General features: G+C 43.8%; 2 protein-coding genes across 3 annotated transcripts in view; one reads left to right on the top strand and one right to left on the bottom strand.

Annotated features, from left to right (window-relative positions):
• The window catches only part of PIAS1 (protein inhibitor of activated STAT 1), a gene marked incomplete at its 5' end in the record, with an annotated part of 94,728 nt that extends 85,654 nt beyond the window's left edge, over window positions 1-9,074 (top strand). The window contains 5 exons of the mRNA XM_079700801.1: window positions 1,002-1,132; window positions 1,852-2,032; window positions 5,635-5,777; window positions 7,791-7,828; window positions 8,501-9,074. Of these exons, the coding sequence (XP_079556927.1) occupies window positions 1,002-1,132; window positions 1,852-2,032; window positions 5,635-5,777; window positions 7,791-7,828; window positions 8,501-8,794 (787 nt within the window). The 3' untranslated portion in view covers window positions 8,795-9,074. The remainder of the gene's footprint in view (window positions 1-1,001; window positions 1,133-1,851; window positions 2,033-5,634; window positions 5,778-7,790; window positions 7,829-8,500) is intronic.
• A 6,124-nt stretch (window positions 9,075-15,198) lies between these two features.
• On the bottom strand, window positions 15,199-24,927 carry CALML4 (calmodulin like 4). Of its 2 annotated transcripts, XM_079701361.1 has the most exons (6): window positions 24,899-24,927; window positions 24,766-24,796; window positions 19,889-20,029; window positions 18,101-18,289; window positions 16,652-16,744; window positions 15,199-15,422 (listed from the first exon to the last, which is right to left on the bottom strand). In XM_079701361.1, the coding sequence occupies exons 1-6, from the start codon at window positions 24,899-24,901 to the stop codon at window positions 15,325-15,327; spliced, it is 555 nt and encodes a 184-aa protein (XP_079557487.1). In that variant the 5' UTR covers window positions 24,902-24,927; the 3' UTR covers window positions 15,199-15,324. The 2 variants fall into 2 exon arrangements, with proteins under 2 accessions (XP_079557487.1, XP_079557488.1); XM_079701362.1 differs by lacking the exon at window positions 16,652-16,744 and having other exon boundaries at window positions 15,234-15,406.
• Window positions 24,928-25,397: the final 470 nt, after the last annotated feature.

The following is a 25,397-nucleotide window of genomic DNA, read 5'->3' on the forward strand; positions in this document are numbered from 1 at the left end:
TGTAACTCTAGATGCCTGCGTCAATTGGGATTATTCTTTCTTACTATAAAAGCCACACATACACACACACTCCTAAAGAAAAATTGGAAACATACGAAAATAAAAAGCTGTTATGGGGCCTCCCTGGTGGCGCAGTGGTTGGGAGTCCGCCTGCCGATGCGGGGGATACGGGTTCGTGCCCCGGTCTGGGAGGATCCCATATGCCGCGGAGCGGCTGGGCCCGTGAGCCATGGCTGCTGAGCCTGCGCGTCCGGAGCCTGTGCTCCGCAACGGGAGAGGCCACAGCGGTGAGAGGCCCGCATACCACAAAAAAAAAAAAAAAAAAAAAAAAAAAAAAAAAAGCTGTTATGTTATTTTCTGATTTTTTTCCCCATATTTGTGATTATACAGTATTAGTATTTTTTATCCTTTGGTTTCATTTAACATTACAACCTAAGAATTTGATCATTAGTTTTACACATTTTTGAAAATCTCATTTTTTAATATCTGCATGGTAATTATCAAGGAGCTTTAACTTTCAATACATATTTTTGCATGTATTTCTTCAGTTATCAAATAAGATGTGCTTATTGTAGGCAATTTGGATTATGTTGAAAAGTATAAAGAAAAAGAATAAATATCCACAATGTCACCACTGAGAGATAAGCACTATTTATATACCACTCACACACAGAATTTTATTTTTAAAATATAGAGTTTTCTTTTCTTGGCCTCTTCACACTTTCTGTGAACATATATTTCCCCCCATATTATTAAAAAAAAATCTTTGGAAACCTCATGTTTCATGGTTACATAATATTTTCTTGCATACAGGTACCATAATTTAAGTAACTATTCTCCTATTTAGCCCTAGATTTTGAGAACAGATATACTTTGTTACACTTTCTTTCTCATTTATACTTGTACAGAACATAGAAGGTCTGAATGTTTTTTGAATAGTAATAATTCTAATTGGTCTTACTTTAGAATGTGATATTCAAAGGACAAAATGTTTTTTATAGCTTGTTTATGGAAATCCTGAAGTACTGTACAGATTGTGATGAAATACAGTTTAAGGAGGATGGCTCTTGGGCACCTATGAGATCAAAAAAGGAAGTACAGGAAGTTTCTGCCTCTTACAATGGAGTTGATGGTGAGTGTTAGTTTTCCAAAAGAGTGGGGCAGTCTCCCTGTTGTTGTAAAGGCTTGGTTTTCAATATTAAAACACATAAAAATTTTAAGAATACTCAGCAGTTTATGGATAGCTCAGTAACTCTTATTAAATTATTGATTAAATGTTCAGAAGTAGTGAAACTCTAAATTCACTTTCTGCCAGCTTTTAAAATTTTGTGGTATAAGATTTCAGAGTAACATAATCTAATAAGTTATTTGTAAAGTCATGCTTTTGAAATGGTATCCTTTTAAATTTTTTACAGACTTGGTACAGGTTAGTGAATGTTCTTTTTTCACTTACATTTTTTTCCTGGCTTTTTAAATATGTTTTTGCTGGAAGGAAACTATGACTTTTTAAAAATGTTACTATAACATCTCTCAGTATATCAGGTATTGTACAGGTAAACATGTGTAATATATAGTGTTTGCCCTCAGACTACTTTTATTCTGAGGTGGACATATACTTTGATTGTTTGCCCTAATTCAGAATTGTTTTTCAAAAAAATCCTTTAACAACCGATAATAAATAATAGTTTTACGCTTAGGGGAACAGAGCCACTGTTGCTTTTGTATTCTTGGACCCTAGCAATATACTGTAACTGATAAAGTCTAAACTACAACTGATAATTGAATCCATAGGCTGAGAAAAAGAGATGTTACAGGTCTTTTATGCCTTGTGTTTCAATCATTCCCACACAGGATGCTTGAGCTCCACATTAGAGCACCAAGTGGCTTCTCATCACCAGTCCTCAAATAAAAGTAAGAAAGTAGAGGTGATTGACCTAACCATAGACAGTTCATCTGATGAAGAGGAGGAAGAGCCATCTGCCAAGAGAACCTGCCCTTCTCTCTCTCCCACATCACCACTAAGTAATAAAGGGTAAGTGGTGAGATCTTAAAAAAAAAAAAAAAAACTCATTGTGAAAGTTAATTTTGCAAATAGGGTTAAAAGATCTGCTAAATAAAATGATTGTAAAACTTAACTTAGTAATGATTGTAAAACTTAGTAATCAGAGAATAAGTTGAATTTTTCTCAGGTGTGTTTCTTAAAGGGTTGGAATAATGCATTAAAGGGGTCACTTGGATATGGTCTTCATCGTACCAAAAGATGATTCTAGTACAGTGGTTCTTAAACTTGGGTATACATCAGTATCACCTGAAGGGCTTATTAAAACACATTGCTTCCCTAGACCCCATGTCTGATTCAGGAATAGGAACTGAGAAAATGTGTATTTCTAATAAGTTCCCAGGTGATCCTAATGCTGGTCGTAGTATTTAAAATATTTACTCAAACTGGAAAATGTGTGCTGTAAAATTAACCCTAAGTTGAGTGTTTCAAGCAGAAAGCAGAGGAAGTCCAGATGAATGCTTTAAACCTGCCTCAGAATGTATAAGACTGGCAATGAAAGAAGTGCAGGACTTAAGTTGCAGTACACAATGCTTTATGTTTTGCAGGCTCATTTCCCATACTTCCCATTAGTCTCATATTGGTAATAATGTACCTTGGTTATGCTTCATGTCACTTCATGAAACACTGTTACCTACTTTATGTAAAACACGCTGTGCTAAACATGGGTGATAATTAAGTAAGTAAGTACAGTCCCAACCTTAAAGAGTTTAACATTTTGTAGAGGATGGTAAAACAAGTAGCTGACTCTAGCTGTACTCTTAAACAGAGTGTTAGTCTTAAGAGACACTTCGGGGATTCTCAGCAAAAGACTTCATGTTTTGCTGAGGCACAGTTGTAGCACACCAAAGGTAAATCTAGAAATCCACGTGTGGCCCCTTTTAGGTATATATCAGGAGAGTTATGTGGCCTGATGTAATTGAATAGGAGCTATTCAGAAAATCTTCCAGCAAACTGTAGTGCCTGAAGGAAGAATGCAAGTGAGGAAGGGAAAGTCTGCAGAAAGCATTGTTACAGATTTCAAGGTTAAAGAGGGAAAGTAAACACCAGACCAAAAGCAGGCATTTCTGTGCTTGGAGTCAAATTATTTTCAAGCTTGATATTGTTTGATGAGATAAAAAGATCTTCTATTTGAGTACATTTGTAGTTACTTGAAAGATGAAGTTGCAACAGTAAAAGAGCACAATTGTGATAAATGTGGCTCCTCTCTCATTACAGGACTTTGACTATTTCAGGAATCTTTATAGTACAACCAGACATATGACGCAGGTTGATATTTTCACTCTAGCGTAGCTTATTTTATCATAGAGACAGAAATAAAAGACATTAAAAGCAGTATCATAATTCTATACAAAATGAATATTTAAACACTAATTCTGCCTTACATCCTACTTTATGAACATTCACCTCTGATGAAAGCCTGCGTTGATGGCTGTTATCCAGCAAGCCCGACCGTATTACTATACCAGCTTCTTTCTTAAATCTGAGTTGTGGGTGGGGGGTGGGGAGGGACGAAGAGTCAAATTAGCAAAAGCTGGCGTAGTTAGAGCAAATATCTGTAGAATTTTGATCCTAAGATATTTTATGTTTTATATATATTTTTAAATGGTAGATTTTTAACATAGCATGACCAAAACATATCATCATTTTATTACTTTAAATGCCCTAAAACAGCACCTTAAAATATATTTCATAAATCTGGGTATATAAATACTTTATGGATTAAATGCATCATTATATATACGTTAGTTCTGCTCTTTAGTATATTGATAGTAGTCATACATATGTAAACACTTTTCCTTAAAGGAAACTTTCTGAGTGTTTCGAAATCTAATTTTTCTTCTTTGAATATTTGCTTTGCTGTTTCTCCAGAAATAGTTTGTTTATTATGTTTGGGAAATTACATTAGATGCATTAACTACTTCCTGAGCTTCCCAGTGACTAATTGAACCCAGATAGAGTATTTGCTAACGCCAGACCTTTCTCTCTTGATTTTCAGATAAAAACAGGCAACCTGAAAGTTTATGACATTTTTAAAAGAATAGCACCATATTCAGTACCAGTGACCATTTTTCAGTAATGACTAGCCAATAAATAGAAACCTAAACCCAGCATATTGTATTTGTTATTGTGCAGTGTGAAGGTGGAAATGCACTTTAGAATATTATCATAAAATTGAAAGAGAAGGAGCCAGCCAGGAATTAGAAAGAGGCAAAGATTAGTAAATGTAAAACATTTTGCTGTCTTTAGCTGCTGAGTGTTCATCCAGAAATTACCTTTGCTGTTTGGTATACCAAGATGTTTTCAGAGACTAGCATTTCAACTCCTTTTGTCTCTCTTGTAATCCCTTAGGTATTGTCAGAGGAGATAGCTAATGGAAAATGGTACTTTCTATAGATGTAAGAGGTTTAGTTAAGTTTCCATTAGACGAAACATTTTTATGAGGTGGATGAGAGTATATTTTATGCTTCATATCCCATTCATAAAAATATGGTAGAAGGTCATAACTAGAACTCTATTCCTGGAAATCCAACCTTGGCATCTTTTGAAATATTCTTTACGATTGAAATTGCATCTCTATACCCTGAGGACTTTACGTGAAGTTTTAAAAGCAAAAGACAGCCTGTTTCTACCTTCTTTTCTCTTTATTTTCTATAACTTATATGTCTATTAGCCTCTTGTATGGTTGGGATAGCATATGGCCCTTATGTTTTCACTCAGGACTATTAGAATTCTTTCTTTTTCTTTTCAAAATCATTTTAATTCTTCCTTTTCTTTTTCCTTTATTTCTCCCTCCTTTTTGCTTTTCCTTGATTTTTGGTAAAGAAAAAAAGATTTAACTACTCAGCTACTTAAACATTTCACTCTGTTCTTCCAGAATCCCTCTCTTTGTTCTTTTTGTCTTTTTCCATTTATACTATTCTCCCTTTAAAAACGCTGTACCACCTGTTCATTATGGAGCATCTTTACTCCTTGTCTTGCTGCCTTCGTTCATTCAGCAGGCCTTTTATGTAAATAGCGTGATAATGACTGTGCCGGGCATTGAATATACCAAGATAAACAGTACCTAGTTTTTATTCTCGTAAATCTTACAAGTCTGAGGGCCACTGTTAACTCCTCACTGCTCATATTGCTGCATTCCCCTAGTCTTGTTATATGTGTTTTCTTTGCAAGGATTTACCTAAACTTTTTACTAGCCAGCACTCTAGTGCTTATTTTTTAAAGGTTTCAGAATTTTGTCTGCTGTAGATACTTTTCACTCATATTCCATTGAAGTGGCTCAGCCGTGCCTTCCCCCTGCATTCTGAAAGTGTAGATGACATTGTTCCAAAGACAACATGTGATTTATGAATATTGGATACCATTGCGTCCATCTTTTTTTCCCCTATAGCCTCTGAAAGATGCTATTAAGTATACAAATTATTTCCTAATAATTATGGTAGTCTAAATTATATATTGCTTTACTTGTCTTTTGTTTTTATTTTCAGCACAAAAACTAGGACTCATTGTGAGATGCAATCCTTTTTAAAAGTTCAACTGACTCATGAAAATTTGCAAACCTTTTCTTCTTCTAGCATATTAAGTCTTCCACATCAAGCATCTCCAGTGTCCCGCACCCCAAGCCTCCCTGCTGTAGACACAAGCTATATTAACACATCCCTCATCCAAGACTACAGACATCCTTTCCACATGACACCCATGCCTTATGACTTGCAAGGTGAGTCACCGGTTCTTCTGTGTCGTCACATAGCATTGTGAATGCCTTTGATCTATATAGTCTTCTTCTGGCCAAGTATAAGAAAGGTCGAAAGATTAGGAAAAGAGGGGGTTGGATCTAGGAAACTGGGAGAAATACACACAGTGGTCATAAATAAATACAGACTCAGTTCCTTGTTAGTACCTTCATCAGTAGCCAGTGTTTTACTACCAGTGGTAAAAACAGTGCAATGACCTTTAGGTTTTGTGTGCTTCAAAGTAGTCTGCAGGTTGTTTTTTAATGACTTCCAATATGTTGCTTTAAATTTTGATATTTATGGCAATTATTTTTTGTTCCCTGAATCCAGTTATAATGCAGAAGGCATTGTGGGTAGCTATGTCATATTGTATTTTAGATAATGCAGAATTGAAACATTGGAAAGCTTTAATTTTTATTCCGGTGAACCTGATTCTTCTTTTTGAAAGTAATTTGAAATGTCAGTATACTCATTTCTACGATGTATTTTGAGTTCATAATAATCATTTACATTATCAAAAAGAATTACTAGTTCTCATTATCTTTGTAATTTAATAATTTGTACATTAGCCATATAATCTGAGAACATTTTTTAAATTACAAAAAGCCATATCTGCTCATTGTAGAAAATATAATACAGAAGCACAAAGTGCCCTCCACCCATTTCCTACAGTAAAATTCAGGGTCACTGCCAAGGATCTTGGGAGCTGAGACAGTTGAGTGGATTCTTAGTGATTGTTATGAAAACCCTATTTCAGCTCTGTCCAATAGAACTTTCTGCAGTTAGGGAAATGTAATCTGACCAGTACAGTAGCCACTAGCCACATGTGGTTATGGAGCATTTAAAATGTGGCTAGTATGACTAAAGAACTGAATTTTTCATTTTATTTAATCTTAGTAAATTGAAATAGCTACATCAGGTGGTTAGCAGCTACTCTGTTAGACAGTGTAGCCCCATTTCTCACTGCCTGTTAGCCCACTGCCAAGCTCACTATCAAGAACTGCAGTACTGGGACTTCCCTGGCGGTCTGGTGGTTAAGACTCCATGCTTCCAGTGCAGGGGATGCAGGTTCGATCCCCAGTTGGGGACCTAAGATCCCACATGCCTTGCGGCATGGCCAAAACAAACAAACAAACAAACAAAAAACACAGCACTATACATTTTGCAGGATCCTTATGTTATAATCTGTTCTAGTGTAGACAGTGGATGGATCCCCAAAGTGTTTTTGTTGTTGTCATATTTTTATCTATACCTGCTTGTTGTACTTTTCTCCAAATTTAGATATCATAATAAGGCATTTTATTCATGTTGGTTTACTTGCTCTTCGTCGCATTACACATTGGGCAATATGGACAAGAATGTGACTTGGAAGGGGCCGGCTTACAATGACTTCCTAGCAGCCAGGGATGAGAGCTGGTCCTTCTGTAATAGCCTCCACGCCAGCAGTCAGACACCCCCTCAGATCTCTTCCCCTCTCATGTCACTCAGGAGTCTCTGAGTTAGAATCTGGAACAGATAGTGGGAAATGAAGGAATTTGAGAAAGAAAATCTGTCTTACAACTTGCTTAATGTAAAAACGTTCTTATCCACAAAATGAGACCAAAGTAATTACATACCTCATGAGGTGCTTGTGAGGAGTAAATTCAAGTAGATTGAAAGGTGACTTTAGGGGAGTCGATGAGAGCATCTAGTGAAAAGTGCTCTGTCAATTTAAGGGATCAGTGTTGGACTTAACAGGGCAGCAGTGGCCCAAGTCCCACAAATGGAGTCACCGGAGTGCAAATCATTGCTAAAGGTTGAACTCTAGGCTTTGTAATCTAGAGATGGGAGAGATGTAAAACATTCAGCTCAACTCTTCATGTTCAAATAAAATTCTAAATGAATTTAGAATTAGCTTTTTAAGATATTTGTTTTTGTAGTATTGGGGCATTTGGAAGGCTTTTTCTTTCTTTCTTTTGTTTCTTTTTTTTAAACTAAAATAATTTTTTCTCCCACAGGATTAGATTTCTTTCCTTTCTTATCAGGAGACAATCAGGTATGTTATATGAAAAAAAATACTGTTATTTTAATTCTAAGTTAAAATACTTAAAAATATAATATGTAGCCAGGAGAAAGAAAATAAATTTCCTTAGGAAATTCAGAGTAGTTATACCCATTATTGTTAAGGTTTTAAAAATTTAAATAAAAGTCCCTTTGTTTCAGCTGTGCCTGAATATATAGTAACTACAGTGTCTATTTGTTGGTTCCCAGTACTGTTTTATAAAAAACAGGGCAGTGAGTCATATTGACTGATAAATTTCTTGGCCATATATCTCCAGAAGAGAAAGAAAGTGGACTTTCCTGTTTCCTGCTGCTTCTGAGTATATGCCTCTTTGGAAATAGCACTATGAAAATTGCTTGCAATACAAATGAAGACAAAAAAATAATATTTTTATTCCCTCCCACAACCCCCCCCCCCAGTTTTAGCTACAAAAATGTCTCTTAAGATCAGTGATGTGCCAATAAAAATTAAAATTAAAAAAAAAAAGGTCAATGATGTGATCATTACATAAGACCATTTGATTTTGCAAAATGTTTTACTAAATATTTCAGAAACACCAGGTACTCAGAATATATTAAATTCAGGACTTTGTTCTGCTGAGAAGAAAGTTTATTAATTTATAAGTATAATTAACTTTATTTCCTGTGTTTTGTTTCCCCTCCCTAGCATTATAACACCTCCCTGCTTGCCGCTGCAGCAGCAGCGGTTTCAGATGATCAAGACCTCTTACACTCGTCTCGGTTTTTTCCATATACCTCCTCACAGATGTTTCTTGATCAGTTAAGTGCAGGAGGCAGTACTTCTCTGCCAACCACCAATGGAAGCAGCAGTGGCAGTAACAGCAGCCTCGTATCCTCCAACAGCCTAAGGGAGAGCCATAGCCACACCGTCGCAAATAGGAGCAGCACAGACACAGCATCCATCTTCGGCATCATACCAGACATTATCTCATTGGACTGATTCCCTTGCCCCTGCTGCTTCCATCCCTACCCCAGATTAAATGGACTTGGTAGAAAGAAGAGAACTTTGTGCTATGTTTTACCTTATTCTGTTTAGAAAAGTACACAAGCGTGTTTTTTTTCCTTTTTTTTAGGGAAAAAATTAAAAGAAATGTACAGAGAACAAAACTATATTTTCAGTTTTACTTTTGTATATAAATCTAAGACTGCCTGTCTGAAAAAACACTTGTAAAAAACAAAAAAAAGGAAAGAAAAGAAAAAAAAAAGAAAAAAAACAAGTACCCATAAACCACCTTCAGTTCATTCTTTCTGGATTCTGAAGATTTTTTTTTCATCATTTGTCCTATTTGGTTTTATTTTACTTCAATGGCATTATTTTATTTGCAATAACAGAAAAGGAATTGCATGTATGAAGTTTTAAATTGTGGGCTTTTCTTTGTTGTGGGGAGGGGCTGGGGGGGATAGTTTTAATTTCCATTTTCTAAAAATGACAGACTTGGATTCTGTTTGTGTGTGTGCATATTTTATCCAGCCTTAAGTTATAAATCTCATCTGTTCCTCTGCATTCCCTATGTATTTTCAGGACATAGCTTGTGGGTGTGTGTGTGTCTGTGTGTATTTTTGTGTCGTTACTGTTCCTTCTCCCGAGTTTGCATTCAGTTGATAAATCAGTTGCCTGCTTCTTTCAAAGTGCTTTGAAGGTCTTGAACTCTCATATGAGCATCTTTATCGACTATCCCAATTGCATGTTCTCCATCACATATTGTCTCTTATTTGCTAGATACCCCTGAGAATATGTTTCAGAGATGGGAGTAGAGCTATCTGGGTAAGGAGTAGGCTTAGCCGACCTGTGAATAATACACTTTAGTCGAGTTCTTTATTTTAAATTTGGATTGCCAGTATTATGTATTTAAACCAAGTCTGTGAACACCTGCTTTTTTGGCCACAGGGTAACAAGTTTTCATGTAAGATCTTCATACCAAAGTAGGAAGTAAAAATAGCTTAGAAAGCCCTGTTGGATGTCTTGTGCAGCTGACAGAGGTAAGGCTACATCACCTCAAAAAAGAAAGTCAATTATCCTTAAAAGTAAATTCTCTTCGGAAAATACAATGCACCACACATGTCAGTCTGTAGAAATCTATCATCTGATAAACAGTTGAAATTCAAAATGGGCTTGATCCTTAGTCATTTTCACTCTCTGGTTCTGAGTGTACTTATTTTTTTAGCCTAGTTATCTTGTTTGTTTTATATTTTTCTTCACCTTTTAAAGACAAGCATGACATAGGAAAGTCAAATCTTTTTAAGAATTCATGGATCAGTCTGATCTACTCTTATTAATAATGGAAATGTAAATATATTGAAAACTGTTTTTCAGGAAATGAGTGAGGGTTGGAGGGAAGGAAAAAGTGGTTCTACTTGTGTTCCAAAATCCTCGTCAGAGAAGGTCCGTTTTTCAGGTAATATCTGAAGGTGTTGTTTATCTGATTGAAAGGTTTAAGCAGGTTTAACAGAAAAGATAAAGAAGGGGCATAACGATTACCAATTTTCCAGACTGTATTTTTTTTTTTTTTTTTTTTTTTTTTTTTTTGCGGTATGCGGGCCTCTCACTGTTGTGGCCTCTCCCGTTGTGGAGCACAGGCTCCGGACGCGCAGGCTCAGCGGCCATGGCTCACGGGCGCAGCCGCTCCGTGGCATGTGGGATCTTCCCGGACCGGGGCACGAACCTGTGTCCCCTGCATCGGCAGGCGGACTCTCAACCACTGCGCCACCAGGGAAGCCCCAGACTGGATTTTTATATCACAACTGTTAATGTTCTCAGAGTTGATGAAGGACCACCTTTGTGTATAAAATTGTCATTTTAGACCTTGCAGTGGTAACAAATTGACCTACTTTAATCCAGTTAGAGTTCAAGATGGCTGTATCTTCTGTTGTCTGATGAAATTAATGGTTCACATGACTGTGTGGCATCTAAACATACCTGTTTTTACAGTATCTCTCTGCCACCAAATTGTTGACTTGAATTTTGAAAAACAAGTTGGTATTGATATGTATATGTTTGTGTGTATATATGTATTTATAGACAAGTGTGTATGAGTGACAACTGAGTTATATAGTCTTCCCTACGCATGTGTATTCCACACATACATGGCTGAGTTATAGTCACTAAACAATTCGCAATAAAAAAAATTCATTGTCAGTTAAAACAGGAAATAGTTAAGTTTTTAAATGAATCTGGTGTTATGTGAGTACACACTTTAGAACTCTCATTGCCATGTTAACTTAGGCTAATATCTAATAGTATTATAATTTGTGTCTAAATTCAGATTGGGATAGAAATTACTTAAATTATAGGGAGTTGCTTCTTATTTCACATTGTTATGGGAAACGTTTCTGTTAATTCAGCTACCTAAGATAAAATGAATAGTTTTGTTTTTCTTTATTTGTTGTTGTTAGTGGTCTCAGAATTCTGATCAATAACTTTGTGTATGATGCTGAATAACAAACTCTTTGAATGATCCAGTTGAAAAACCGTCCCTCTACTTTCTTCAGCCCAGTTTTGGAGAGGGTTATTTTCCCTCAGGGTCCTGCGTTATACCAACCGAAGGGAAGAACAGGTAACAGGGAGAAATAAATGTCTGTCTAGTAGCTTTGGTCGTGTCTCCACGGGAGAAACTAACCATTCAGTTTGTCTTTTTATTTTAGTTCATTCCACTCTTAAGGAGTTTGTTCCCTTCAGTTGTTAACTTTCTAAAATGTTGCAGTAGTAGTAGCTATTACTCTGTTGGTCTCATGGCCGCTATTAGTCAATCAGACTTTTTATGGTCCATAGTAATTATTAGTGGAGTCATGCACTGCATCTTTATCTTCTAAGTTTTTGTTTGTTTGTTTTTAAAGCACAGTTATTTCTTTTTTCCCTAGCCCACCGTCACTCCCCCACCCATGCTAATATTGACATGCTGTGGACAAATAATGACTCTCAGAATCTTTAGTCAAGTTAGCACCACCCCCTTGCCTTGGTCACTCATAATAGGTGCGCATATGTTTGTGTGTCTGTATAGTACTGTGGGTGGGGGTGTGTGTGTATATGCACACACACACATCTTTAGTATAATAGCTGTTTGACTAGCAGGGTTGAAGTGGCTTTTAATTATTTTGTGGGCATTATTGAACACGTTTTTAAAAGTATCTGGACCTTAACCATGCCACGCTTGGTTGACTAATTTATTTTGAGCATTAAAAATCTTCTACTTCTATTAATGTAGACATTATCACAATTCTCTATTATTACTGACTTAGAAAAGATACACTTAAGCTTCTGAGAAATGTGATTTCTTGGCAGATTTTCCTTTGAGTCAAATGTCTGAAACTGAATGAAAATACATCCCAATTTTAAATTACTAATTGTGGAAAGAATATTGTTTTTAAACAGCTGCAATTTTAAACACATAAAACACTTCAAGATCTTTAGGACTTTAAAGCACATTTGAAATTATTTTAGTAAGAGTTTTGTTTTATCAATACATGTTGAATTCTGTTTTTTAATTAAAAGAAAACACAAAGCTTAGATTTCAGAAAGAGGGAGGGAGAATAGCTGGTGGTCCCAGAGTGTGCTGCTGTTAATTGTTTAATTAACAAAGGGGAAAAATGTATATAAACAGATATAAAAGTTACCATAAATTCCATGAACTTAAATCTGTGATTCATTGCCTTAAAACTTTCTCTCTTAGAATTTCCATACCGCATGCCAAACCAGTAAAATGGCTTTTAAAAATGTATAGTAGACCAATGTCAGTTTGTATAAAAGTACCAAGTGAAAATATTTATTACATGCATTGGAAAAAAAATTGTTTACCTATTGAATGTTACCTGTTTATGTAGAGCTCTTTAGATGTAATAAAAGAAAAGCCTTCAGTTAATTTGTCTTCTGTAAAATACACTGCTGCGTATACAAGGGGACAATCCCTATGAGAAAAAGTGACAATGCTTTGTGCTTCCAGAGCCCCTTTGATCCAGAGATTTCAAAGCATGACAAGTAACTCATTCTCTTGCAACATGCTTTGAGGTAAGTAACAAATATACAGCTATCATTCCCCTTTCTTACTGAAATATGGCTAGCTTTATAATGAACCACATCATCCATTTAGTTTTAAATCTGTTTAATCTGCAATTTGATTGTTAAGAGCACTGTGGCCTTTTTTTGCAAACAATACTTGGTGCTAGGTAAACCAACAGGAATTTCAGGAATGAGCATGAAACCTAGACATGGGGTAGTGTCAGAGCCTTTCCTGGGGTAGAAGTTTAAATCAGAGCACATCCCAGGATCTTGGACTCCTACCCACTGAACACCCTTAATGAGGAACACTGAGTCAGTGGACACGAGCCCCAGGTTCTCAAAGCCATTACACACCACTTATGTGTTTTTGGCAAGGTCTACTTCAGATTCCTGTTAGGCAAATGAGATTCATAAAACTTGCTTTGAAACCATACGGGTACCATTCAGTGGCATATGAAGACAAAGCTTTGAGGGAACGTACCCTCGTTTATTGTTACAGCCCAGAACTTCCTTTTCCTGTCCCATCTAAATCACAGGTATCTACTGTCTAATCCTTGGTATTCCAGAGTGGCTGTGCAGGACTAACTTCCTCATGTCCACGATGAGTTAAAAAGAAATGTGGCGCACTAGGACCCTTGAGCCTTGCCTGAAAGTGAAACACAGCAGTTCAACGTGGGGTGCCAACATCTAACCAGCCCTCAGATGGATTTACCATGAAGGTAATGAAGTTTAAGCACCAGGGCCCCTCACTTGCTCTGGTCTCTTCCAGGGTCCCAGGAGCAGCCCTAGTAATTCTGTATTTCTACTGTAATATTCTTAAAGAAGGCTGCCGAATCGTATAACCCTCAGACCTCACAAAACCTGGATCTGCCCCTGTACCGTGTGAGCCTAAGATCCCCAGCTTGACGATCACAGGCTGGTGTTTTGGGGCCCATATATTGCCTGCCCCCACAGAAGCCGCCTCTACAGCTCCTAGGAATTTCTACTCACTTCATTGGCAGTTACACTGTTGGGGAAATGAAAGCGGCTCTCCTTTCTCAGGACCTCCATTTGGTCTGAGGCCGTGCAGCATCGTGAGATAGCTGCACTAAGACTGTGACTGTTTTGTCCCCTGAAGTTTCCCTTGTTCCTGGCCCTTAGATTTGTGTTCTGTGTAAACCTCCCTAGAGACGCACCTCTCTCTTAATTTGGTTTTCTTTTGCTTTAGCCACTAAGGCACAATTAGAAAAAGCCACAGCCCAGAGATCCCAGTTTTGATACATATAAGGATGAAAATCTCTGTAGTTAGAGTTCTGCCTTGCTCCCCGCTCAGCATGCTGGTGTGTGACTCCAGCCTGTTTTAGGGCTGTGCTGGCGCTAGCAATGGATCCACAACTTTGATGAGTGCACAGGCAGCACCAGCCTGGCACCTCCTGGCTACATAACTAACTTAAAAAGCCACTTGTGCTGGAAAAGCTCCCGGCAGGACCAGTACCCCTACTATTGTTTTCCAGGGCTCTCGCTGGGTCATGGCTGTGGCCTGTTCCATCCCCTTACTACTTTCCATTAGTCCTGAGGAAATGGCTTGAAGCCATCATCAGTTCGGCCCACTTGAGCAGACCATCCCAGTCCCATGAACCTCTCTGATCATGGGTCAGGGAGGAGCTCAGAATTCTGACAGAAGCATCATAACAGGTCTTCTCAAGCTCTGCAAGGCCTCAGTGAATGCAACTCATCACATCTGGTTTCCTTTGGTTTGGGGTGTAGTCAGATCACTCTTCCCAGGGTTTAGCTGATGCTGCCTTGTTTTAAACCTATTTTTTATCCTGTTTGTGAATGAATATCCTGAACTACATTAGTATGCACTGGGAATGAGAATTTGTATGTGACCCTGTGGTGCTGCAAGAACTGTTGCCATACTTTGAGCTCTCTGCTTGTTGCTGTTTCTCAGCTAGCTTTATCTTGGAAATGCGGAAGATGATTCTAGCACCCAAATTAGTCTTTTGGTAAATTGCCCTTTTTAGGAGAAGCACGACCATGGCAACCCAGGATTACACAGTGCCCTACAATTTGCAGAGGCCTTTTGAAGCCCATTCTCAACAGGCTCCATGAGGTAAGAAGTAGGAATCCAACCTCAGTGAGGAAGGATCCTAAGCCTTTGAGGGGTGAAATGATTTGCCCAAAATCACCTGACTTGGAAGTGGCAGAGTCAGGACTGGAACCCTGGCCCAACTCTAAACCATAGGCTCTTTCCATGATATAAAGGGCTAGACTGATGGTAGTTAGTTATTAAAATCAGTGACAATCTTTTATTAAAGACATGCTAATACTGTAGCTGAAATCGTTGCATTTCCTTGCTAAGTTACCCTCTCCTGTGGTCAGGTATGTCATCTTGCTGTGTTTGCCATCTCCCGCAAGTGAAAGGAGCACTTTTCTTTTTAAAGATTCATCAGTCTGAGTTTTCCGGCCCAGGGGAGGCTCTCTTGCCTTCTCCTCATTCAGTAGTCCTGCACAGGAATGGTGATCTTGTGGATAAATTCGTCATACTTCACTTTGCCATTAGGTTCAACATCTGCTTCCCTGAAAAGATCATCCACTGCAATAAATCACATTAATTTTTCAGTTTGGCTTTAGTGTTGTTATAGGACATCCAGCTGGGGGTTAGGACTCCCTGGAGGTCTTCCCTGAGCGTCTAATTGACTGTTCCCGTAGATGAGGAAATAAACCAGTGGAGGGAACAGGACAACCCACCCCCTACCCCTTGGAGACCATGTATCCAATTTTGAGTTCATCAGGCTTTCTGCAGGGGCCAGGGTAGGAGTGTACTGGTAAGGGTTCAGTCACTGAAACCACCTTGTGCTTTTTTTTTCCCCTTCAGAAAATGTCTGGCCCCTGTGCCAGTATTTCCAGAAAGCTTTGGCATGAATTTTACCTTCTACAGCCCACTGTCTCAGCCCCCTGCAGAACAGATAACGCTCTGCAGCTCCATCCCAGGCCCCCCAGCCCAGTCTTTGGCCTCTGCCCCTGACCTGCCAGTCTGCCTTCCAGCTTGACACCCCCCCACCCCGAGGGGGCTCAGTGACAAGTGGTACCTGCCACCATCACCTCTTTTAAAAAGTGTGCGTTTTGGGGGTGGGGTAGTATAAGAGAAAATACATTCAACTGTGTCTAAGCTCAAAGCCTACAAAAAACTGCCATTGTTCTCTAATGTTGCTCAAAAAAAGAAAAAACCAAAACCCCCACAGTTACTGGTTCTGGATCCCTGGGACAAAATACTAGCTTGTCCCAGGAGTTGACAAGAAGAGCCATTTCAGCTTACGCTTTTCCACGGTGGTTTCTCAGGACCATCCTCACCCTCTTACAAAACTATCTCACTGCTCTGTGTTAACTTCCCTGGCCCTAGGCGTCCCCAACATAATCCTGGGTAGCTGTTAGAAAATATCCTGTGACTTCCTGCTTAACCATCCTCCTCCAAAAATGTAATTACTGTGCTCTGTGCTTAAGCTGATAGTATTTCTGAGTATTTTCAGAATGTTGAGACTGTAATTTATCTTATTTCATAGAGATGCTTCTACCCATCAACCACTTGGTTAAAACCATCCCAATGGACAGGTCTAACACCAACCACTGCAGCCTCCAACTGTCCAGAAGAGGGGCAGCTGGAGTCTGATGATGCCTTCTGGGTAGAACGGCGGTTCCCTGTGAACCCACAAAGAACCGGGTTGCAAAGGAGGCCTCCCTCCCAGCTATCTCAGCAGCTCCAAGGATGCTTCTGTAGTAAAACTGAAGCTTTTCTTTCAATCACTGAGCGTAAAGGAGTCTTACTTCTAGTATCATCTTTCCTTCTCCCACAGCCAGGGGAAGGGACATCAGTCTCTGTCTGGAAGACATTGTCAGTTTCTTTGAAATGTTTCTTTACTGGTTAAACAAATGAGAGATATGTTTGAGTTTGGGAGCTGTGGTATTGCTTTAGACAGATCATTAACCGTAAGAATTAAGGCCCCTGCTGGCCCTCTGCTAACAAACACTCCACTTGGTACATAAAAGCCCAAGCAGTATCCTGAGAGCCGGGGAGGGAAGGAGAGCCCGTGTTTCCCTGTTCACATTAAAACAGCCACAATGAAAGATGAGATCGTGATAGCTGCCGGCCTGAAAAAGCGGGGGAAGCTCCATCTGCCTTCTGTAGAGCTATTTTTACATGCTTTGCACTGTGCCTTTGTGACTGCAGATAAAATCTCAGCAGACTGCTTTATAGAATGTTAGCTTTGGGAGGGACCTGAGGGATTGTCTATTGTAACCTCATTTCCCAACGAGGAAACTGAGGAGGGTGAGAGAGGTTAAGAAACTCACCTGAGGTCCCCCAGAATGAGGGGGAGCCAGGATTCAAGTCTGTTTGTTGTGATTTAACCAAAGGCTAAAGGCCCATCACTATTGAAGCCTTTTTCCTCCTGCCTCAATCATAGGCAGTGGCCCAGTGGCCTAACTAGAAATCCCAGCCTCTGGGGTTGGTGGGTGTGGACTCTAGCAGCAACCTGGCATGGCTGCCGTGGCTGGACTGAGGGGCCCACCAGGCAGGCTGGGAGAACACCTGCAAAGGGCCCAGCATTGGGGTCGCCCTTACCATGGACATCAGGCTTTCCTAGAAGACCCAAGCCTCTCATCCTCTCTGAGGTAGGAAGGCAGGGAAGGTAGGAGTCAAAGACCACCACGAACGCCCCTTCTGGAAAAGCTCTTAGAGCTGGCTGAGTCGTGAGGAAAGGGAGCAAAGTAACATCTCAATTTAGAAACTTGGCAGCAGTAGCAGCTTCAGAAGACAGCTGTGGTTAGAGGAAAGAGCCTGAGAGGGGCTGGGGGGCGGGGGTCCAAGTGTCTAATAGACCTGCATGTAGCTCCTAGCTCTGTTACTCACAAGCCACTCACTGCACCTGTTTAATCAGTATGAGGGGGACACTAGTGCTCCCAGAGATGTCATAATCACTAAATGAAGGCCCACAGTGAAAGTTTAGAACACAGTGTGATGCCCAAGTAGATCATAACTGGGTTTCCCCAAGCCGTCCCTTCACCCTGGCTAATTTCTCCTGCCACCCACAGGGTCCCTAGTTCTTTTCTGGGATCCAATCCAGAGTTCACCAAGCTCAACATCTAGTCACAACCTTCTGGGGCATCCATCAAATGCAGTGCCTACATAACCCGGGTGGCATGGATTGGGCTTTGGTGTCCTTCCCCCAACCCCTTAATCGCCTGCTGTTGGAAAAGAGGGACCCAGGCCATTACCTTCTTTGTGGGTGAGCTTCTCTCCCAGTTTCATGAGTTTTGACCGCAGTTCAGACGCCATGATGTAGCCTTTCTTCTCCTTGTCTGCCATCAACATGGCCAAAAGAATTTCCTTCTCTGGGTCCTCTTGTTTTATTTGCATGTGCATAATGGTCAGGAAAGTAGAGAAATCCAGCTCTCCATTTCTGTCTAGGAAACCCCCAAACACAGCGGAGTGAGCAGGGAGGAAAAGGCTTCTCTTGAGGAAGGCAGCTGGCTTCCGGCCTTCATGGCCAGCTCGAGGGCCACCTAACTCAGGAAGCACCATCATGGAGGCAGTGGTCATGGGGAAGAGGATGCAGCCTGTCCTGCTGAGTTCCCACCATGGATATGCCTCATTTAATCCTCTCAACAACCCCTTAGTGACTGGTTATCATCACATTTTGCCCACTAAGGCGACAGAAGCTCAGAGCATAGAGTCACCTCAGAGCAGTGGCAGGACTAGGATGAAGCACTGCCTCCTCTACCCCCTTCTGGATGCTTCTCTCCTGCCCTAAACTGGAGGGAAGTGCACCAACATGTCTAGCCCCCCTTTTGGCAGCCACTGTAACACATCTACAAAGATGGACAGATGGCCCCCACCTGGGGCCTCAAGCCTCTGTCCCACCCAGGCTGTTCACCTCACTGCAGCCTCCACCCCAGTCCCCCCAGCCCACACCCCTCCGCCAGGCATGCCTGGGGACCTCAGCCCAGGCCCTGGCTGGGCTACAACTGCAGGAAGTCAGAACTGCCCCTGACCACAGCTTCCTGTTTGCAGGAGACAGAAGTCAGAGGAAACCACCACCCCTTCGGAGATGGAAGCAGCGGATCGCAGTTGCTAAGCGCCCCATCACCGGGCTTGAAGCCTTCAGAGGCCCACCCCCAGGCCCAGGCTGGCCTCAGGACGGGCTCCCAGTGCTACTTCAGGCACCCTCGGATGGGACCTCAGGATAACGCTAGCAGATGGTGGGAGCCCATCTGAGAGATGAGGAAACTGAGGTCCAGATGGGCTCTTGATCAAGTGTTCTTTCCAGGCCACCCTTCTCTTTCCTTCCTGAGTGTCCAGCCACCAATGCAAACAGCCATCCTGGCCTCTGACATCCCTCCCTCTTTTTCTTTAAAAAATAAAAACCTAGCACCAGCAACAACAAAAAAACTTGTTTTGGGTTATGAAAAGTCCCATGTTTCCATTGTCAAAAACAGGAAACAAGGGGAATGAAAATCCCATAATCACATCACCAGAGAACCACTTGGAGATCAGAATTGGGTTCCAAGCCTGATTCCACCATTGGCGTAAGCACTTGGGGAAGTTACCTAATTGGCTCTGAATCTTGATCTTTGTCTGTAAAACCCGGATTAGGATAGTGCCTCCTTCATTGGGTTGTTGAGCTAAGCACATGACAAATAGTAGAGGGACATTGTTCTATCAAAACAACTTTGGGATCACTTAGCACTGTCTGGACTGCAGGTGTGTGATAACCTTGTTGGAATGCCTAGATCCCTTGGTCCTCTGGGATGGGGGTGTCACCGGTTGCTGTGAGGATTCAAGGAAGCCTGAGTGATACACAGCACACCTGGCTAGGTGCCTCCACAGCACCCAGCCGGTGAGCTCCAGCTGCAACCTACCCCTCAAACTTCTGAGCTGTTTACACCCCAATCATCTGCACCTGCCTGCCGGGCCCTCCCCAGGACCACAGCTGTGGGGCTCAGAGCCCACCCTCAGCCCAGACTCCTCCTTCCCTGGCAACTGACCCGGCCCAGCCCACTCACCTATCCCGTGAGTCTGCAGGTGCCGCTGCACCTCCCCCGGCGTCGGGCTGGCCCCCAAGCACCTCATCACCATCAGGAGATCAGTGGCTTTCATCTTCCCCCGCTGCTGCTTGTCGTACAGGGAGAAGCATTCCTTGTACTCTGCCAAAGCCCAGAAGGGAGAATCAGGAGCCCTCTTTCACCCTCCACCGCGCTTCTCCGTCCTCTCCCCCTCTTCCTGCCCCTCCCCTTCCTTCTGCCTGCTCCCCTCTCCTCTTCCCCTCCTAGAGTGGCCAGACAGCAAAGAGAAATCCAGGGCTGCCAGGGTAAACCGGACGTCAGATATTCTAAGAAATGTATTCATTGTTTAAGTCGATCCCAAGTTTTGCATGGGATATACTTATAAAGGTATTTGTTGTTTATCTGAAATTTACATTTAACTAGGTGTCCTGCTTCATCTGCCAACCCTCTCCCCTCCCTCTCCTGACTTCCCTGCTGCCTCCTCCCTCTCACCCTCCAGGGCCAGCCCAGGGAGACCAGGAGCTCACAGCAGGGCACCAGACTCCCAGGGGACCTTGGCAAAGACAGCTTATGTGGGAAACAGGGACAATAATGCCTCAGGGCTACTGGTCCTCCTTTCTGGGAAGGACCAGAAATCCCCTCTGGGCAGGCCTGGCAGAGAGGCTCTCATATGTGATGACAATAATCACAACTGTGGGCACTTCTGAGTCTACTGCTCCAGCCGCTGGCCTCCAGGCTGCTGAACTCTCAAGCCGCTCTCTGACACAGGCCCTGGCCCCCTTCAAGACTTCAAGAGGCGCTGCCAGGACGTCGTCCCAGGCTCTGCTGAGATCCTGCTTGCTGCTCCCAAACCCTCTCTCCCCTGCTGGGGGCAGAGTAGCCTCCAGATCCACAGATCCCCCCAGGCCCAGCAGAACCGAACCCCACCTGCATCTCCCCCGACCCCCAGCCCTGGAGGCACAGTGAGGCCAGCCGTGAGCTTGGGAAGATCAGGGGCCCCTCACAGAGGTTCTGACCACGGGCTGTGGGTAGGGCTCTCATCAGAATTGGTCAAGACTCCCCTCTCGTCCTGTCCCTGGGGCCCACGGGGTAGAGCTCCTGCTTGAGCCCCGCTTGGGAACGTGCAGGGCCCTGCGCTGTCCTCAGCACCCTGCTCTCTCCCGCTTCCCACACCCAGCTGGTTCCTCAGAGGGCTAGACCAGTGGCTCCTGAGCTGATAGTAACAAAACCAGCAACCGCAGCTCCCGCTACTAGCACTTGCCCCCCAGGCCCTTGTGTAATCCTCACTGTGACCCCGTGGGGGTGGTACCTTCGTTGTTCCCATGATGCAGATGGGGCAAGGAAGGCTGGAGCAGCAGAAGACTCGCAGTGGGCAGCCTGCTCTGCCCCGGCGGCCACACTGGATCTCCACTCCTGGGCAGAAGCTACCAGAGGGCAGCAGAGCGGGAGAGACAGCAAAAGGAAGCCCAGGCCTAGGGCCCTTTCATGGTCCCTCCTTAAGGCCTCTCCTGGCAGAGGAGGATTTCAGGGAGGTTGCTAATCAAAGGCAGGGCAGGCAGTGGGGTTTAGAGACAATTAGCTGCTTTTGTGCCTGTGGAGAGGTTGAATGGGAACTTTCAGAACTTTACAGAGCCTGAGCTTCGGAGGGGCAGACCACCAACAGGACCTGGTGGCAGGGGCTGGAGTGGCCCAGGGGAAGCAGGGCCAGAGCCTGGCCTAACCCCACCTTTGGTTCCTGCAAAACCTAATTCCCTCCAAGGCCCAGTGCCAGTGGGGATGGGGGCAGAGAGAGAGGGCCACCATGTGTGCAGGGCTTAAACTCAGCTCTCCCCTTCCCCCTCCTGGGGACTGCTCTTGGCCACCCCACCTTGTCTTCTGTCTGGTTTGCCGCTGCACGAGGGGTGGGCCCGCTGCCTTCCTGAGACCTTGTCCTATGACAGTTGACCATCTTCCGACAGTGGCCAGGTGGGGACATCACATTCTTGGGGCCTGGAATCCACCAGGCTCTACCGGGGTGCACGTTGCCCCCCGCCCCTGTGCCCTGCACCACGGGGGCCCGTGGTCCCTGATATCAGCAGGGCTAGGGTCAAATTGGGGGCCCACCCCCTCAGTTACATAAAATGTGTTCTGTCTTCCTGCCTTTAGATACCTGGGAGTCTGGCTCTGAACCTGGGAGTCCTGCGCTGGAACAACAGGGCTCTTTTCCTTCCACCCGCTGCCCCGCCCCCTGAGACCTCCACACCTCCTTCCTCTCCCTGCCTGGCTCTCCTTCTGATAGGCCATCCGGCCATCCAACATCCTGTTTATTTTACTACTTTCCTGATGTCCCCCCCCAACCATCCCTGCAAGGTGAACCCTGTGAGCACAGGAATTTGGGGCTATTATGTGCACTGCTATATTTTTAATGCCTAGAACTGGGCCGGCACAAAGAAACGACTCATAACTGTTGAATGAAAGAACAAATTGGGTTAAATAAATTGAATTAAAAATCCCCTTTAGGTTTTCCCTTTGAAAATACAAATATCCCAAGGCAAGAAAGAATCCTCCCCAGGGCCTAGGATAACACCAGTTGTATGCTCGGAATGTAACAACCAGCTGTGATGATATATGTACATAGTTTGTTTTATAGACTTAAGGATGTGCAGCACACAATTTACAAATCATAAAATATACTTGATTATAAATTCCATCTAGCCAATTGATTATCACAGTGAGTTTTGACAGCTCTTGTAGCCATTGCCAACCTACAGTTTTCATTTAACCATAAGTGAGGTAGGCTGCATGCCAATGAATGCCACTCTTTTCCCAATGACTATACTATCATTACATCTGATAAGTGATCTACTATTAAACTACTTCTCGGCCTTTGTGCAAATTATATTCATTAAACTGAAATCTTCAGCACTATTGACTGCAAGAGATTTTTTTATATATATATAAATTTATATTAGGCTGTATTGGGTCTTTGTTGCTGTACACGGGCTTTCTCTAGTTGCAGCAAGTGGGGGCTACTGTTTGTTGTGGTGCACAGGCCTCTCATTAAGGTGGCTTCTCTTGTTGTGGAGCACGGACTCTAGGTACGCGGGCTTCGGTAGTTGTGGCTCACAGGCTCTAGGGCACAGGCTCAGAAGTTGTGGTGCATGGGCTTAGTTGCTCCACGGCATGTGGGATCAGCCCGGACCAGGGTCCGAACCCATGTCCCCTGCATGGCAGGCAGATTCTTCACCACTGTGCCACCAGGGAAGCCCCATGAGATATCTTTTATAAATGTTTATATACAGGGCTTCCCTGGTGGCGCAGTGGTTGACAGTCTGCCTGCCGATGCAGGGGACACGGGTTCATGCCCTGGTCCGGGAGGATCCCACATGCCGAGGAGCGGCTGGGCCCGTGAGCCATGGCCGCTGAGCCTGCGCGTCAGGAGCCTGTGCTCCGCAACGGGAGAGGCCACAACAGTGAGAGGCCCGCGTACCACAAAAAAAAAAAAAAGTTTATACAGATGGAGGGATTGGAGCATTCTTTCATCTTCCATTATTTAATAATGGCTGATTTTAACAACCAGCTCACAAATTTCTTAGAACCGTACCGTCTGGCTCACGCTAGCAAGAGCAAGCTGGCCCCAGTGTACGTCTGTGTGACACACAGGCCCAGCGTCAGGCACGTGGCTGACATCTGCTGTGTCTCTCACAGCAGCCTGGTGAGGCAGTATCATTAGCCCCACTTCACAGATGAGACAACTGAGGCTCAGGTGACTGGACCCCAGGTCCACTGCCTCCAAGGTCCCTGCTCTTCCCACTCCAGTCTTTCATTCATTAACATTTGTGGTCACTTTCTTTGTGTCAGACATTAAGATACAAAGGGGGACTTACCTTCTTCCCTTCTGGGAGGTTCAGAGGCCCCAGAGGGAAGGTGAGCCTCAGAGCCAAGTGTTGGTTGGGGAAGGCTGAGGCTGACAGCTGGACTCCAGCCCCGAGACTCCTCAAGTCTTGCCTCGAGACCTGGGCAAGAGGGGCCCCTGCCCTGGGCCTTGTGTTTTAAGACTCCCTGCTCTGTGCCCCCTCGTGGGGTAAGGATACCAAGGGGTCTGTGGGGAGGTGCCTACAACCCACCCACCCACTCCCCCTTATAGACCAAACTCCTGATACCCAGAACTCTGGAATCCCTGCCTAGGTAACCCTCAGTTCATCTCCCTACTTGAGCTCAGATGGGCCTCCCCAGCCAGGTCTGGGCCCCTGAGTTCTGTGTAACCCAACTCTGTTGGCTTGGCCTTGTGGAAACAGAACCATGCACTGCGGGAAACTGAAGCCTGCTTGGGGACCAGCGGGTCATGGGACTCCGGGAACAAAGTGCTCCGAACACCAAAACTAGGCTTGCTGTCAGGACAGAAGGGACCTCAGAGACCACCTAAGCCGACCTTCCCCCCTTTACAGATGGGGAGACTGAGGCCCAGAGCGTAGAAGCATCCTGCCTGAGAGTGCAAACCTGGGCTCTTTTCTCTTTCTCGGCCAGCTACAAAGCCCCCTCCTTTGGTTGGGTCCTCAGCCCCAGCGGCGTCTCTCTGTCCATCCCCTTTCCCTCTCCTTCCCCAAATCCAGCTGTCAAGTTCTGAGGGAAAACCCAGTGAGCTCCTTCTCCTATCACTCCCTCTTGTAAATCACACCGACAAGTGCGACACCAACATCTCTTACCTCCGAGCTTTGCCCCCAACCTGCACCTCCAACCCAGCCGTTCCCTGCAGCCGCCGGCCCCTTGCCTGTGGGTGGGCCCAGCTCTCCCACCAACCTCCTTCCCTCCCACTAACAAAAAATGAGCAGAGCACATTGCCTAACGAGACCCATATTTTGCTGTGAGTTGCTAATGAAAGAACAAACCAAACCTACCATTAATTTGGTCCTGGGAAAGAAACTTGGCCTGCAGCAGAGAGAGGAGAACAGTCAGGGAGGGACTCCACAAAAGCCCCCCGGCCACCCCAGCCCAGGACAGCCCGACAGGGCCACACAGACCCTCACTCACCATTGCGGGGCCTCCGGTTGCCACCAGTGTGCTCGCTGCTCCCAGAACGGCCTTCCTGTTCCCCTTCCTCCCGGCTTCAAGTCGAAAGTCCGCCAAGCTGGGTGGAGGCCCCGGTTATAAATCCACGGCTGCCATGGAGACCAGGCCCAACGCCAGGGGTCAGATTCCAGCTTCCCGTGCACTGCTGATGCCCGGCCTGCCTGGGCTAGTGGCAGGTTGGATTTTGAGAGACCGGGGCTGCACGAGGGCTTCCCCAGCACTCGATCCTGCATCAGGAGGCTGATGCTCTGTAGCCAGAGGACAAACACTGCTGTTCCTTCCTGGGAGCCCTCTGTGGACACTAAGAAGGGGTCAGTGACACACAGAAAGGGGGTCCCTGGCCCTGTCTCCGGGGGGTCTTTCCTCTCTCTCTCCGGGGACTAAGCTGGGGGCTGACAGGCTCCTCCTAGGTGTCGGGCACTTTGCACACCGCCTTACTTAAGGCTCATCACACACCACC

Source organism: Hyperoodon ampullatus (assembly GCF_949752795.1).
Source record: "Hyperoodon ampullatus genome assembly, chromosome: 3".
Lineage (NCBI taxonomy): Eukaryota > Metazoa > Chordata > Mammalia > Artiodactyla > Ziphiidae > Hyperoodon > Hyperoodon ampullatus.

Bases quoted from the DNA above. Each gene is read 5' to 3' on its own strand.
- CALML4 (XM_079701361.1), bottom strand. The intron at 20,030-24,765 runs GTAGGTTTGGTT...GGGCTTTGGCAG, and splicing joins TTCCCAGGACCAAATTAATG to AGTACAAGGAATGCTTCTCC. The intron at 16,745-18,100 runs GTAATGGCCTGG...TTGTTTAACCAG, and splicing joins GAAGCTCACCCACAAAGAAG to TAAAGAAACATTTCAAAGAA.